At 32.5% G+C, this 16,498-nt stretch overlaps 2 protein-coding genes across 3 annotated transcripts; both read left to right on the forward strand.

Annotated features, from left to right (window-relative positions):
• The first annotated feature begins 1,044 nt into the window (after positions 1-1,044).
• Positions 1,045-6,061, forward strand: LOC125842449 (homeobox protein HD1). Its single transcript, XM_049521746.1, has 5 exons — positions 1,045-1,783; positions 1,872-1,992; positions 4,493-4,683; positions 5,332-5,463; positions 5,649-6,061. The coding sequence occupies exons 1-5, from the start codon at positions 1,445-1,447 to the stop codon at positions 5,787-5,789; spliced, it is 924 nt and encodes a 307-aa protein (XP_049377703.1). The 5' UTR covers positions 1,045-1,444; the 3' UTR covers positions 5,790-6,061.
• A 3,077-nt stretch (positions 6,062-9,138) lies between these two features.
• LOC125841367 (phospholipase D beta 1-like) lies at positions 9,139-14,548 on the forward strand. Of its 2 annotated transcripts, none has more exons than XM_049520475.1 (10): positions 9,139-10,507; positions 10,997-11,113; positions 11,433-11,627; positions 12,231-12,479; positions 12,557-12,625; positions 12,718-12,865; positions 13,184-13,332; positions 13,626-13,799; positions 13,901-14,098; positions 14,213-14,548. In XM_049520475.1, the coding sequence occupies exons 1-10, from the start codon at positions 9,551-9,553 to the stop codon at positions 14,504-14,506; spliced, it is 2,550 nt and encodes an 849-aa protein (XP_049376432.1). In that variant the 5' UTR covers positions 9,139-9,550; the 3' UTR covers positions 14,507-14,548. The 2 variants fall into 2 exon arrangements, with proteins under 2 accessions (XP_049376432.1, XP_049376434.1); XM_049520477.1 differs by having other exon boundaries at positions 9,142-10,498.
• The last annotated feature ends 1,950 nt before the right edge of the window (positions 14,549-16,498 follow it).

Here is a 16,498-nt window from a genome sequence, read left to right on the forward strand (position 1 = left end):
TTATATGAAAAAGACTTTGATATAATTGTTGTTTATGAAACATATGTGACATAGTAATTAGTAGGTAGGGGGTCATGTGTGGCCTAACAAACAGTTAACACATGGGGGGTTTTATTGGTACATAAAATTGTTACTAAATTGCGTAGAAAATAGACTAAACTTGAAAATTATATACCAGCCATGGAACTGTGACAGCTCAACTCCTTTTTTTCATTTAATACATAGTTAGAAATTAGAATATTGAAAATACATTATTTTTACGATTTTGTTGCTAAATTATATGTAGTTAACAAGTTTTTTTGATAAATCGTCGATAATCTATCATCAAATAGAATTTCCGGTAAATTTTTGTTGTTGTTTTGCAATTATGTTGTTCGTGATAAATTATATGACTTCTAGAAGTTAAAATTAAGTTAATCATGACATAAATTAAACTTTTACGATTTATTTGATCCAGATAGAAAAAGAGAACGATATAATTAGTTCTAGCTTCGAAGACATTTTGTTTAGGAAAATTTATTTTACAAATCAAGTAAAGTTTTAAACCAAGAAATAAATGAAGGTGTTTGGTGGTTTAGATTATGGATCAAATGAAGTATAAAAGTGGAATTTCCTTACAAACATTAAATTATCAAAGTAGGTTATCTCAAAGTCAAAACATAAAAATGAAAGTACTTTTAAATATGAGAAAAACGTAGAGCTAATGATAAGTACTTCATATTTAATTAGAGATTTCGAGTTCGATTTAAATATAATTTAATTTTAATATAAATATTAAATATCGAGCGGAAAAAAACAATGGCCACATTAAATTAAAAGCTTTTAATAAAGGTCTAGAGTTAGGTTCAAATTAAATATGTATGCTTAAAGAATACCCAATATTCTATCACCTAATCTTACCAATAACCTTATCTTAAATCAAGATTAGTGTCAATTATTTCTATTTTAAATATTAGCCCACCTTAAAAGTTAAATTTAAATTATTTTTTTTTAAAATAAAAATAAAAATCAACAAAATATCAGGCCACAGATACAAACAGCTTTATCTATGATATCATTACCGACGTTTCTCTTCTTGCTTCCCTTTCATAGTAACAATTCCACTCATCCTTCTTCTCTTTTTCCGATAAATCCCAAAATATAAATCTTTTTTTGTTTAGTTTTTTTCTGTTTATGTGTTAAAAATTAGAGTTTTCAGTATTTCTGCAGAAAGTTATGTTGTTTCAGATCCCAATATAAATTTAAGCTTCCAATAGTAAAATCACTGGTTGGCTTTATGATTTTCTTCATCAAAAATATACATCAAATCAGAAGAAAATAGTACATAAAAGATTCTCTTTTTTTTTCTCTTTCACCAGTGTTGCTGCTGCTGCTGGAGAGAAGAAGAAAAAAACAAAATTGACACAGATTTATATTTTTGTGAAGATTAACAAAAGAAAATAATATGCAACAAGAACAAGGAGGACTAGGGCTAATGGGTTCTAGTAGTACTACTGGTTTAGGTGGTGGTGATATTTCATCTATGATGATTTCTTCGGAGGATCGGAATTTGAATCATCAAAATCAATTGAAAGGTGAAATTGCTACACATCCTTTGTATGAACAGCTACTTTCAGCACATGTAGCATGTCTTCGTGTAGCTACGCCGATTGATCAGTTGCCATTAATTGATGCTCAGCTCTCGCAATCTCATCATTTATTGAGATCTTATGCTTCTTCTCAACAGCAGCAACAACATCATTCGCTTTCTCATCATGAAAGACAAGAGCTCGATAATTTCTTGGTAATTTATTTTTGTTGTTTCAGATTTGTTGCAAATCTGACATGGTGGTAGTGATGGAATATTTTATTTATTTTATTTTTTGCAACAGGCACAGTATTTGTTAGTTTTGTGTTCGTTTAAAGAACAGCTTCAGCAGCATGTCAGAGTCCATGCTGTTGAAGCTGTTATGGCCTGCCGTGAAATTGAGCAGAATTTACAGCTTCTTACAGGTATATTTGAGAACTTTTTTTTTTTTTTTTTAACTTTTAGCTTAACTACAATAATATTATCATAGTGTATATCAAGTCATTTAATTATACATAAAAGTAGAAATGGTTATTTGGATAATAGAGCAAGACAATAAGCTATATAGGCTATAGCAAGTTAAACTACCATTCTTTATATACTTAAAGGGGTTCATTTGGTAGAGGTATATGAATAATACTGAATAGAGCGTTTTGGTAATTATATAATATTGAGATTATTTTTTATTTTCGATTTGATTTGATGTATTAAGGATAGCTTTGTCTTTAACCATGCTTGTTCATGTTGCTACAAATTAATTAACACTCAATAATACTGAATAGGGTGTATTCATTATACACATATTGAAAATTCTATTTCTTCCGTTCCTTTTTATATGTCATGCTTACTATAAATAGTTGGTCCAGAATAATTGTCATTTCATAAAATCAATGCATATTACAATATTCTTCCTATTTTACCCTTGTTAGTTATTAACCTTGAAAATATACATTTGACCAACATAGAAAAACTAAGTGAATGATTCATGTTCATTGGTCAAATAATTAATCAAAATAAATTGATTAAAAGTTGACTTCAAAAAAATTAAATAAGGGTAGAATAGTAAACTTACTTAATTTCTTAATGCACGTGAAATCAAAAGTCGTGACATAAATAGGAACGGAGAGAGTACCAAATAGTGAAAAATAATAATCTCAACATAACTATTTCAGCATATACACTCTACCATACGACCCTCGTGTATGTATCACTCCATCTTAGCAAAACATGAATACCTGTGGGAAATATGTGAACCTTATAATGTGTTGATGTAATGCATGGTAATTAATTGAGTGAATTTGTTCATGTTTGATGCTTAGGATATTTTGGACTTTGCAAAAATATTGCCGCATTTGTGTTGAATCCTTCACCCGATACGCACTCAATAACATTTTTGAAAAGTTCAAGTAACACAGATTTTGGATTCTTGTTTGTGCCATAGTCCAAGTTTGAGAGTTGGGTGGTAGTGGGACCTAGAAAAGAAATTTGAAATATATATATATATATATATATATATATAGTTGGAGAGTTTAGTTGGTTGGTGATGGAAGGAACAAATTAGAATAGGTAACAAACACTAACAACAGATGATTGATGAGAGGCTGCATTATACTATATAGTATAATATAATTACTTTAGAATATTGAGTTTCTAGAACACTTTATTATTTTTCTAGCTTAGTTTGTGACTTCTGATTCACTGCTTGGGGATTAATCTAACAAACATATTGATTATTATTTTTTGCTTCCAATCATGTTTATATATATATATTGTGTATATGATATGGTAATTAGCCAAATATAATTAGTGCCATCCACCTAAAAAGATGTTGTGTATTACTTGATAATTAAGTGACTAAATAAAAGGTTGGTTTTCCAACTTGAGCTGCTTTCCTCCACCATAGTTTGTTAATTATTCTTTCCGTTTCAATTTGTTTGTCTTATTCTTTTTTTTAATCTATTAAAAAAAATGTTTCTTTCCTTTTTTGACATCTAGTTTCCACATAACATGTTTAAGACCATAAAATTAAAGACATTTTGATGGCTTCATGTGCTCATATTCATTATTTGGGAGGAGGACTCTTCTCTTGATGTCAAAAGACATTTTATTTATCTTTAATTTAAAACCTAATTTTTTTAAATTACGTATCAAATTAAAACAAGACGAACAACGTAAAACGGAGGGACTATCAAAGGGGGACTAGTACTACTCATGTCCAAACAACTCATGCAGGTTTTACTACACGAGTTGCTAATGATATATTTTTATTATTATTCCTTCACCACATTTTGTTTACTATAAAAGAGGGACTCATGTCAATTATATAACCCACTATTTGGCAGCTAGAGAAAGCATTAGATACAATAAAATACTCATTCCGTTTTAAAAAAATCACATATATCCCTTTTTAGTCTTATTAAAAAAAGTGATTCATTTCCTGTTTTAGTAACATTATAATTCAGCTTTTAACTCAACATGTTTAAGATCACCATAAAATTAAAGGACATTTTGGTACATTTGACATAACTTTATTTTGGACGACAATATTGAAAAGTTTTTTTTTTGTTTTCTTAAACTCCGTATCAAGTTAAACTAGGTCATTCTGTTTTAAACGGAGAGACTACGAAGTTAAGGGTTTGCCACAAGATATGAGTCACAATCCTTTTTCCTAATGTCATTTGTGAAATGGATTTAAGTTATTAAGAAGACAACACATTTTTTTTTTACACCATCTATTTTTTCAATCATGAGGACTATTCAATACATGCTTTACCTTTTATGCATGCATGTAAAAGCCAAAAGGTTAATGATAGTACTATTAGCTATTTTCTCAGTTTCAATTTGTTCGTTTTATTTACCCTTTTTAACCTATTTAAAAAAGAATATCTCTTTCCTTTTGAAACGTTTTTTTTTCCTCTTAATCAGGAGCAACCCTTGGAGAGGGAACAGGTGCTACAATGTCTGATGATGAAGATGAACTACAAATGGATTTTTCATTAGATGTATCTGGAGGTGATGCACATGACTTAATGGGAATGGGATTTGGTCTTCCTACTGAATCTGAAAGGTCTTTAATGGAGAGGGTCAGACAAGAACTCAAAATTGAGCTCAAACAGGTCATCTCCTCTAACAAGTTTTTTTTGTTTCTATTCATCTAGTATCCGATATCTACTAGCTCTAACTAATTTGGATCGCTACATAAGGCTCGTTAAGAAAGAATTATATTAGGCATTTTGCTTTAGAAGTTTGACATAAATTTTCGCGAGTTATCCCTTCTAAGTAAGCTATTTAGTACATGACCCTCGTTTTGTTTCTCTTTGCAACTTATGAACCCTTTAGATCATAGTCTAAAGATCCGATTCATTTTGCTCAAACTCAAAATTTTAGATTATGATTTAAAATTTCATATAGTTAGTATAAATGTTAGATGACAGTCTAATATTTCCTGTAAGTAATGGGTTGGGTTAGTTTACGCCTCCTTATCAGATTGGGCCTGTCAGTTGTGGGCTGAACCTGTCCAATTGACATGCATAGTTTGGTTATCATAGCTATCATGGGCGGAGCTAGGGACGTAAGAGGTTCATTCAAACCCCTCTTCTCTTTTTAGTACTATGTATAGAAAGTCAAAATTATTTTTTATGTATGTATATAGCAGATGACGAATTCCTTTAATCTTTTCATATGTTTACTTCTTTATATTTTGAATCGCCTTAGTGAAAATTCTGGTTCCGTTGTTGATAGTTACCAAATGTTGGTTCTTGCAGGGATTTAGATCAAGAATTGAAGATGTGAGGGAGGAGATTTTGAGAAAGAGAAGGGCAGGAAAGTTGCCTGGTGACACCACTACTGTTCTAAAGAATTGGTGGCAACAACACTCAAAATGGCCTTATCCAACTGTAAGTTTTGTCAACTAATCAATTGATCATATGTCGCGTAGCCTCTCCAAAATTGTTGTTGCAACTCCTAAAAAATGTAAATACTACTATTTGAAGGATTCAACACGTATTCATATACATTTTTTAACAGTCTGAGCAACATAGATGACAAGTGAATGTTGTTATTAAAATGCAAATTCTTGCAGGAGGATGATAAGGCAAAACTTGTGGAGGAAACAGGATTACAGCTGAAGCAAATCAACAACTGGTTCATCAATCAAAGAAAGCGCAATTGGCATAGCAACTCACAGTCTGTGACATCTCTAAAGTCCAAACGCAAGAGATAAAAAAACAAACGTCAAAATCAAACAACACATATATAGGTATCATGATGGTGATATGAAGAATTCTGAACTGTCAATTGTGATCTCTATGACATGGGGAAAATGTTAGGTAATTCGCGTAGTTTAGGACGGATTGTAATATATGGTACTCAGAATTGGTAATACATATATGGTAGATTTGTGTTTTCAGTATACAAACTAACAGTACTTTTGAGCTCTTGAGTATTGACACTTTTTCTTGTAATGCTGGTAATTGTTTAGTATTTCAATGTTTTCTAAGTAGAAAAGTATCATACAAACAAACAGATAAGAGTATTGAAGATGTTATTTTAACTTTTTTTAGTATCTCAAACATGAAAATTGGAATTTTTTTTTTTATAAACATTTGTGTTCTTTTCTTGTTTATTTAGAACTTGCTATTTTATGAAGGTTAAATGTTGTAGAACTTAGTTTAAACAAATAATCTCAGGCTCAACTACCAAGATATTGTCTGTTTTGGCCCGACCTATATGGATAGCCTCGAGGTTTTTGGGCCACACGGTTTTGTTTCTTGGGCTTTAACCCATAAAACTCCTCAAAAGTTTGAATTCTAACCTTAGCATTATATGGCCTCTAACTTTCTTACATTTCGAATTTTTGATGTGGGATAATATGTTATGAATCACTCAAAAATCGTTTAATTTGAACTAAGTTGAATATACAAAGAACTCTAAAATCTCCTCATTGGTTCTATATGATTTATGATAATTTGTTGTTTATGTCGACTATTAGTTTCTGTGTACAAGACTAATCAAGTCATACTTAGTTGATTGACAACGATAAAGGCTTGCGAAATATGACATTTTCCTTTTTCTTTCTATGAACATTTGTTATTTGACTATGAGTTGATTTCAAAGACTTTTTGTCATCAAATTCTTCTTAGTATCTAATTTCCAAAACTTTAAAAAATCAAAATTATTAAAAAACTAGTAAAAACAAATCCAAGTCATGTGAACTTTCTATATCAATATCTTCACATGAAAGTTAAAAAAATAATAATAAAAAAAATCATTACTTGATTAATATGCACTCTTTCACGAGTTTCTAGATTAATTGACTAATTGTTCTAGTCACTATTAATGTACTAATTTTTATTGTAATTAGAGAAAAGTCTTCCTAACCTACTACTAGTAGCAGGTTATTTAACACTTAAAAATCCAAATAAAAAAATCAACAGATGTCATTTGAGCTAATTAAAATATGGCATTAGGGACTTTGAAACTAGTAACGTTTGATAAAAACGTTTGACCATCTTAATGTTATCATTCTGTGTATAAAAAATCAGAATTACTGATTTTAATAAACTTTGCATAAACACGAAGTAACCAAAGTTTAATAAACCAGTAAGAATAGATGAACAGAAATTAATTGACAAAACTAAAATCTGTAAAAAACGTACCACAATCTGGAAAAACAAAATCAGAAAAAGATCAAGCCCACTGAATGCACAGTGTCCCCTTAAGGAAATTATTCCCCTCTAGTATCCGAGGTTTGATTTGGAATATGTCCTCCCAGGATAGAATGATCTCAATCACCACTGTATTGATACCCAAAACTCTGGTGTCAGCGAACCACTCAATAGCAGTAAAATACACGAAGAAATTTTGTGCAGAAGAAGAAGAAGAAATCAGAAAAATTCGTAAGGAATAAGTCTGAAGAATGAATGTATTTATAGGCAAGAGGAACTGGTTCTGAAAGGTTGCAATCCTTTCAGAATCCACACGACCATTCATGAAAGTTTGCAACCTTTCAAATGGTCATGGCTGTTTCTGAAAGTTGCAACCTTTCAGAACAGTCACTGCGGGAAATTTAAATAAAACGGGAAAGATTTAAATAAAACGGGTCGCGCGTGGATCCGAGTCGGGTCGGGTTAATTAACTAATTAATTGAATCAGTTAATTAACTAATTAAAACGTTGGCCATTTAATTTAATTTAATTAATTAAATAATTAATTAAAACAAACTTTGTCCAAAAAATAATCTCTCGATCGATCATTTTTCCAAATCCAAATCCAAAAAATCCAAATCCGAAGCCGAGCCGAGCGAGCGACAACAACGACGGCGCGAGGGGGGTCCCTCTTTCCAACCCTTTTAACAATTAATAGGAGTGTTTCTATATTTAAACTCTCCTATTTTTCTTTCCACCATCGATGAGGGACAAATGTCTTTTCAATAAAGCATAAGAGGACTTTTCAAGTTCTCAACTCTTCAAGTTCCCAACTTTTTCCAAGTTCCTCTTTCATCTTCCCTCAATTTCCCATTAACTCTTGCTACATACCCAACACTTAACTCCTGAGAAAATTCTTTGTTCAAAATTATCCATTTTTCTTTTTTTTTTGCATGTCTAAAAGTTAATCAAATGAAAATCATAAAATTTTATGATTCAAATTGTATGGTGAAAAAATGATTAGATGATGTTCAATTATATCCACCCTTTCGTTTTATTCTAATTCAAAAGAATCAAAACATAATATGAAAGCTTATAATTGTAAATCATGAGTGATAAATTAGACGGAAAAAAACTATAATTTTTTTATGATATCAATTTGGTCAATTGACCTACATATGATAATTAATACAAATACGAAAGAAAAATATTAAAACTGCAGAGAGAATATAGAGTTCCAAACTTTTTCCTTTTAGGAAAATTATGGAAGAGATTTGCTCCCTCCATTTCTATTTATATGTCGTCTTTATCGAAAATAATGATCCGTAATATTTGTCATTCTACAAAATCAATGCATAAGGACACTATTCTACTTATTTTACCCTTTGAAAGTATATATTTGTTCAACATAGAAAAACTAAATAATTAATTTATGTTCATTGGTCAATTTTCATTTAAAATTTTTTGAATTCAGAAAATATTAAATAAGGATATAGTGTTAAATTTACCTAGTTTTTTAAGGGCGTGAAACCTAAAATAATGACAACTAAATAGGAACGGAGAGAGTAAATCCCTTTCAGTTCAATCAATTTCTTTGATCCATCCAACTATTTGTCTTCCTGGCGGCCGGCACAACATTAACGGCTGCCGGAGTATTAACGCAAGCAGCTTCTAAGAAACACCTCTTTTTTCTCTTTGAATTAGCAGCCCACTTTTGGAATCTCATTACAAAGTGTAACTTTTAGCTTTAATATGTACTAACTAGTACTAATTGTAATTTATGGGATGCCTAAATTTCAAACTTTTCAAAAGTTCAAATTTTTCAAAACTAAATCCAAAGAATGGATTGCATGAATTTAATACGATTATCTCTATATTCAATTTGGTCTACTTGATTAATTATTAATTAATACAAACTCTAAAGGATCTTTCTTGGTCCAACTTGTTCAACTCCATCTTCTTGTATCCTTTGTTTTCTCAGTTCCTTTCAGTTTCAGCAGCCCTTTTACCAAGTCAATTTTTTTTCGAAACCCCATTTTCCAATTTCAACTTTTTTGGTCTATATATCCTCTGGTACAACTTTTGCTCATCATTTCCCATCTGGGGTTTTGTTATTTTGGTTTGTCAAGCTTTCTTGCTGATCTTTTTTCTCCATTCTGTTAATTTTTTCTTTGTTTGAGAAATTTCTGTTTTCAAGATTTGTTTTTTTGACTGTGGTTGTTGTTATTTGAGTTAAAGTTGAGATCTTTACATTGATTGTGACTGATTACCTATTTTGGTGGATGCTCTGTCCTTGCTGATATATATAATTTTGACTTTCTAAAAGAAGATTGTTTTTATGGCTCAATTCTCTTATTCTGAATCTATGTCTGGAAGTTCACAACATGGGGTCCAGGTTGTCCCATTTAAGACATCTGCTGGATCACTTAGGGTATTGTTGTTGCATGGGAACTTGGATATTTGGGTGAGGGAGGCTAGGAATTTGCCAAACATGGATTTATTTCATAAGAAATTGGATAACTTGTTGGGAGGATTGGCAAAACTTGGTAGTAAAAAAGAAGGATCTCCTAAAATTACTAGTGATCCTTATGTCACAGTTTCAGTATCTGATGCTGTAATTGCTAGGACCTATGTGATTAACAATAGCGAAAATCCGGTATGGATGCAGCATTTTTATGTACCAGTGGCACATTATGCATCAGAAGTGCACTTTGTTGTTAAAGATAATGATGTTGTAGGATCACAAATTATTGGTGCTGTGGGAATTTCTGTAGAGCAGCTATGTTCTGGTGCAATGATTGAGGGAACATTTCCGGTTCTTAATAGTAGTGGGAAGCCGTGTAAAGAGGGAGCTGTACTTACTCTATCAATTCAATTCACTCCAATGGAGAGGGTACCCCTTTATCATGGTGGTGTGGGAGGAGATCATGAGTATCAAGGCGTGCCGGGGACTTACTTCCCTCTAAGAAGAGGTGGCAAAGTAACACTTTATCAGGATGCTCATGTGCCTGAAGGCAGCCTCCCGAACTTGTGGCTTGAAAATAGAGTGCAGTATCAGCATGGACAGTGCTGGCAGGATATATTTGATGCAATCACTCAAGCTCGTCGGTTGATTTACATTACAGGATGGTCTGTCACCCACCTAGTTACACTTGTTCGGGATAATGACAATGCTGAGAAGAGTATGTTGGGGGAAATTCTCAAGAGGAAGTCCCAGGAAGGTGTGAGAGTACTGCTGCTCATATGGGATGATCCTACTTCTAAGAGCATTTTGGGATACAAAACTGTAAGTACTGTAAGTACCTAGAGACAGTTTTCTGTTGGTTTTTTTTACCATAGTATCATATCTTTTTTTGCTTTCGTTGAGCAATAATAGTTAGGTAATCAAAAGAAAAAGAATTGAACTTTACTTGAGAAACATAGATAGAACACTTAACTCAGTCAATTGATAAAGGGGGAATCAAATCGCTGAATAATTTTTATCCGTATGCCATTAAGGAATGAGCAATTAAATTAGTATAATCTAACATAGATTCTACCTACATTTCGGGTTGTTGAGTTTCATAAACATGTATTTCTTTGTAGCATGAATTTTTACTCTATGTACTGTCAAGAATGCACAACTAGAGCAGATTTATCTACAGGATAATCATACTTTCATTGTATAACCTTAAATATTGTAAATTATTATCCTTTTGACTCTAAGTCAGTAGCTTTATTATACATGACAAAATTAGAAGCAGTACTATGAAAGAAGCCTTAATGAGTTCTTTGTGATATGTAGGAAGGAATAATGGGAACTAATGATGAAGAAACTCGTCGCTATTTTAAGCATTCTTCAGTGCAAGTGCTACTTTGTCCTCGTTCTGCTGGAAAAGGACACAGCTGGGCCAAAAAGCAGGTTCGCTTATGACTTATGACTTATGCATACAGTATTTAATTACCATTTCTGGGACTTTTGTATTTCCCAACCATATCATGTTAGCAACTGTTGTACTTGTGTCTCCAATTCTCACGGTTCTCGTGGCACTGTAATATAGATTGATCAGTAAATGGTGAAGTTTCCGAAGCTTATATTTACTCATGAAAATGGAGAATTTTCTTGAATGAGTATATTCCATTGTGTAGCTTCTTCTTCTTGCCTGTGTATTTGTTTCTGAAGTACTTAGTCTCTCCTGAGATTGGCTTAGGTACTGAACAACTTTGATTTTTGTCATCAGGAAACTGAAACAATATACACGCATCATCAGAAAACTGTAATAGTGGATGCAGATGCTGGTAATTACCAGAGAAAGATTATGGCTTTTGTTGGGGGACTTGATTTGTGCAAAGGGCGTTATGATACTCCAGCACACCATATCTTTAGAACGTTGCAAAATGTGCACAAGGATGACTTTCATCAGCCTAACTACACGGTAATATTTGAATATATTATGTCTATGATGCATTACTTTTGACTCAACTTTCTGCTTGCGTGACTAATTAAGTGGCGACTTTTCGATATAGTTGTCTTTTTCTCTATAGAATTCAGTACATACAGTCATACACCAAGTTTTTTGCTTCTTAACATGTGGCTTATTCCATTTGGTAGGTCAAACACTTCTATTACTGACCATTCCTCGGATAGTTACTTTATGGCCTTATTTCATTAAATGTTCTTAAAGGACATGTCTCTTGGGATTCCACATATAAATTATAGCCTTCTCTCTTCCCATGAGAAAATAGTAACTTAGGTCTCAAACACCTAAACTTGGGAACTTATTGTATGATCCACAGTTTTGTTAATCCTCTAGTTATTGCCTTAATGATATAGAAGTGGAGGTTCTGCTGAAAGATGCAATCAGATAACGTTGCAACTCCCTCTGGAAAAGGTTTAGTGATGCTCAAAGAAGTCAAGTCACAAAATTTAGTTGTTATCTAGGCACTTGGTTGGATAGCTTCTTATAACAAGCAATTGAAATTTGATCTTTGTCATCCTGATCTGTTTGTTACGTGTATCTTTTCTTGAACTTTGGCAGGGCCCTACTACTGGTTGTCCTAGAGAACCTTGGCATGATTTGCATAGTCGGATCGAGGGGCCTGCTGCATATGATGTCCTAAGTAACTTTGAGGAGCGCTGGTTGAAGGCTTCAAAGCGCCATGGACTTCAAAAGATGAAAGCTTCACATGATGATGCATTACTCAAACTTGACAGGATTCCTGATATTTTGGGAATTGCTGATGTCCCTTGCCTAAGAGAAGATGATGCAGATACATGGCACGTCCAGGTACTTAGGAGTTGAATCTAGCATTGCTTGTTAAGTTGCCTTTTGATTTCCCCTGACTAACATTGTTACGCGTGCAGATTTTCCGGTCAATCGACTCCAACTCTGTTAAAGGTTTCCCCAAAGATCCCAAAGAAGCCACTAACATGGCAAGATTTTTCTTCTAAATGCTTCAATATATAAAACACATGCCAACTGTATATCATAAGCTAACCAATGTGTTGACCATATCCTGTTACAGAACCTAGTGTGCGGTAAGAATGTGCTGATAGACATGAGCATACATACTGCCTATGTAAAGGCAATTCGAGCTGCCCAGCATTTCATCTACATCGAGAATCAGTACTTCCTAGGATCTTCCTATAATTGGAGTAACTACCAAAATTTAGGTGAGGACTCAAATACTTTTACGGGGAAACAGATTTCTTATTCTTTTAATGAACTATGAATCAATCTCTCTCGAATATTCTCCACATAAATCAGTCTAATATCACAAGTGACTAGACAGTCCATGTGAAAAAAGATTTGTGTAATTGTTCCGTATCTTGTTCACTGCCCCACTCATCGTTATACTTGAACTGCTGAAGTCAAACCCACTTCTTGTATGGCAATTGTGAAGTCAAAGTTCTCTTTTTATCGTTCATCACGACGTATGTGAAAGTAAAGAATTACTATATAGTGATTGTAAATCTTCTTTCTATCTCTAGGTGCAAATAACTTGATACCAATGGAAATTGCTCTAAAAATTGCCAACAAAATACGAGCAAATGAGAGGTTTGCAGCATATATAGTTCTTCCTATGTGGCCAGAGGGTAATCCAACCAGTACTGCTACTCAGAGAATACTTTTTTGGCAGGTATATTCTAGTCCATAGTTTCTGTGACATAGTCTTCGTCATGCAAAATGTGATTGTAGTAATCTGATATATGATGTTATTGATTTCTTCTTCTATAAATTACTAGTCCTTTTTTTTTCTCATAAGACAAATTAGTTCTTTGTCCCTTCAAGTGTTTCTTACCCAACTTAAACAGCTGACACATACCGTTTACTGTGCTTCGATATCTTTTGGCCTAATTGCATGTTAGAGTAGCATTCAGATTTTGCTGCATATTTTATGCACTTCATAACCTATGTTGTTTGTATTTGCAGCACAATACCATGCAGATGATGTATGATACTATTTACAAAGCTTTACAAGAGGTAGGACTGGAAAACACATATGAACCCCAGGACTATTTGATTTTCTTCTGCCTTGGCAATCGTGAGGTTCCGGAAAATGGAATCACTACAGTTGTCAGAAGTTCGAAGCCAAATACACCTCAGGTAATCGACTGTTCTTCTGACTATGCTAGCTTGTTTTTCATCATTCTCCAATAATTATCAGGCTCTGATCTTTGTTATAAATGTAATTCATCCTTATTCAGGAACTCACTCAGAAAAGTCGTCGTTTTATGATCTATGTACACTCAAAAGGAATGATTGTAGACGATGAGTATGTCATATTGGGATCTGCAAACATCAATCAACGTTCTCTGGAAGGCACCAGGGATACTGAAATTGCAATGGGCGCGTATCAGCCTCATCATACATGGGCCAACAAACATGCTGGACCACATGCGCAGGTAAATTTGGAACATTTCTTGTATTGTCGTAATTTTCTCCTTTTAACCTCTTAATGCATTTTGTTCCAAGAAGTTATATTGTGTGACTCAGTTGCTATTACATCTCGACTGCAGATATATGGATATAGGATGTCACTGTGGGCAGAGCACACGGGAACTCTAGAGCAATGCTTTGAGCATCCAGAGAGCCTTGAATGCGTGAGACGGATAAGAGTATTTGGTGAACACAACTGGCTACAATATGCGGCTGATGAAGTAACTGAAATGAAAGGCCACCTTCTTAAGTATCCTGTTGAAGTTGATCGAACGGGGAAAGTCAAGTCACTTCCTGGCTGTGAAACTTTTCCAGATATCGGAGGGAAGATAATAGGTACATTCACCGGTGTTCAAGAAAATCTCACCATCTGATCTAAGGGATTTTCAAGAATCCTCATTCTGCAGCCTGAGATTCTTTTATATTGTTTCTGCACCATAATGAACTGGTGTTTGCCTAGTGTTGGTTATACAAACTAGAATGAAAAAAAAGGTGTTTTTGTATTTTGATGATTTTAACTCGAGAGCGATTTCTCACTTGTGGAACTACACCGAGTATGTTATTGTTGAATCGACAGCTATTGAAAAGAAAAGTCTTTATTAGTAAAGTGATAAAAAATGAGCTTGTAGTATCTCATCAACAGAGCATTTTTTTTTGTTTTTTGTTTTCATTAGAGTGGCTTTATAATATCCTTACAGGTAAAAGATTGGATTTTCACCAAGGGTGGTCAACTCTTCAAATGTTTGGCGCATTATTCCTCGCAAGATGTGGCAAAGCACCAAATGCAAACCATGAATGCACATTTTGATGCTCCAACAGGATTTCCCCCATATGTAAGGCTCAAATTTGAGACCTCTGATTAAGGTGGAGCAGTTCCACCACTGCACTACAACTCATGCTGGTATATATATAAACTAGAATGAAAAAAAGGTGTTTTTGTATTTTGATAATTTTGACTCAATAGTGATTTTTCCTACACCGAGTATGTTGTTATATTTGAATCGACAACGATTGATAAGAAAAGTCTTTATGAGTAAAGTGATCAAAATTGAGCTTGTAATATTTCACCAACAGAGCATTTTTTTGTTTTTGGTGGAGCAGTTTCATTACTGCACTATGACTCATGTTGGTATATATTTTAAGTTCATTGGGGGTTGAAACAAGAATAGNGTTTTTTTTACACCGAGTATATTGTTATTGTTGAATCAACAACGATTGATAAGAAAAGTCTTTATGAGTAAAGTGATCAAAATTGAGCTTGTAGTATTTCACCAACAGAGCATTTTTTTTGTTTTTGGTGGAGCAGTTTCATCACTGCACTATGACTCATGTTGGTATATATTTTAAGTTCATTTGGGATTGGTTGAAACAAGAATAGAAAACTAATTTTTAATATTCCTCAAAGAAAATGGAATCTTTGGAGATCTGTGCAATAATATATAAAATCAGATATTTAAAATTTATAAAATAAATATACTGAGTTCTTTTTAAAAACTTCTACGATTACTAATTTTCTAATATTTTTTTTTGTTTATTTGAAAAAGACTAAAAAGGTCTACTATCATTAGAAATAGATTTTACCTTAACATGAGTATCCCCATAATTGTTTTCTTAATCATAAAGAAAATAATAATATTATTTTATTAGATAATTACAGTTAATTGAGTCACCGTATATTGAATATATTAAATTATTGTTAAGAAATTATTCATTAGTCCTATATTAAATTATTGAATAACCAGCTTCTTCAAAATTAAAAAAATAATATAAACATCATATCGAGCAATAAAAAGAAAAATGGTTTATGCCTTAGGCATTCAAAACTTATTATCCAATACTAATCTGCCTTTGCACCATGTGCAATTAAGCAAAAAAAAAAAAATCACTCTTTATTAAGAATTTCTATCTTCAACGCTAGAACTCAAAATTAAACAAATAATATATTCAATATAATTCATCAAAATAGAATATGAAGAAAGTAGAGTATATACAGATTTGACTGTTATTTCATAGAAAGAGAAATTATTTCTAATAGACCCTCGACTTGAGAATTAAAATTCAAAATTAAACTTTAAAAGATCATTTTAATTGTATTATATGTTCGTTGAGTATGTTTTTTGTTAACTATAAATCAAGGATTTTAAAGTTTGAGGAAAAAATATTGTTACTTTCACATATAGCAAACATAAAAATCATATTTGTATCTATAACTATAGTTTGCATAATTGCGCTCTATAACAAACTTTATGTTTGATATGACTATTAATATGTATATTTCACTATACATATACAAAAGAAGCAATTGTATAATCTGTTTCGATCTACATATACAAAAGAATCAATTGTATAATCTGTGTTTGTATAAA

This window comes from Solanum stenotomum, chromosome 10 (assembly GCF_019186545.1).
Source record: "Solanum stenotomum isolate F172 chromosome 10, ASM1918654v1, whole genome shotgun sequence".
Lineage (NCBI taxonomy): Eukaryota > Viridiplantae > Streptophyta > Magnoliopsida > Solanales > Solanaceae > Solanum > Solanum stenotomum.

What these genes read in the sequence shown, in the direction of transcription:
- LOC125841367 (XM_049520475.1), top strand. Translation starts at nt 9,551, where the DNA reads ATGGCTCAATTCTCTTATTCTGAATCTATGTCTGGAAGTTCACAACAT. An exon ending in TTCATCAGCCTAACTACACG is followed by an intron (nt 11,628 to 12,230) that starts GTAATATTTGAA and finishes GAACTTTGGCAG; the next exon opens with GGCCCTACTACTGGTTGTCC. An exon ending in GAGTAACTACCAAAATTTAG is followed by an intron (nt 12,866 to 13,183) that starts GTGAGGACTCAA and finishes TTCTATCTCTAG; the next exon opens with GTGCAAATAACTTGATACCA.
- LOC125842449 (XM_049521746.1), top strand. Translation starts at nt 1,445, where the DNA reads ATGCAACAAGAACAAGGAGGACTAGGGCTAATGGGTTCTAGTAGTACT. An exon ending in GAATTTACAGCTTCTTACAG is followed by an intron (nt 1,993 to 4,492) that starts GTATATTTGAGA and finishes CCTCTTAATCAG; the next exon opens with GAGCAACCCTTGGAGAGGGA. An exon ending in CAAAATGGCCTTATCCAACT is followed by an intron (nt 5,464 to 5,648) that starts GTAAGTTTTGTC and finishes AAATTCTTGCAG; the next exon opens with GAGGATGATAAGGCAAAACT.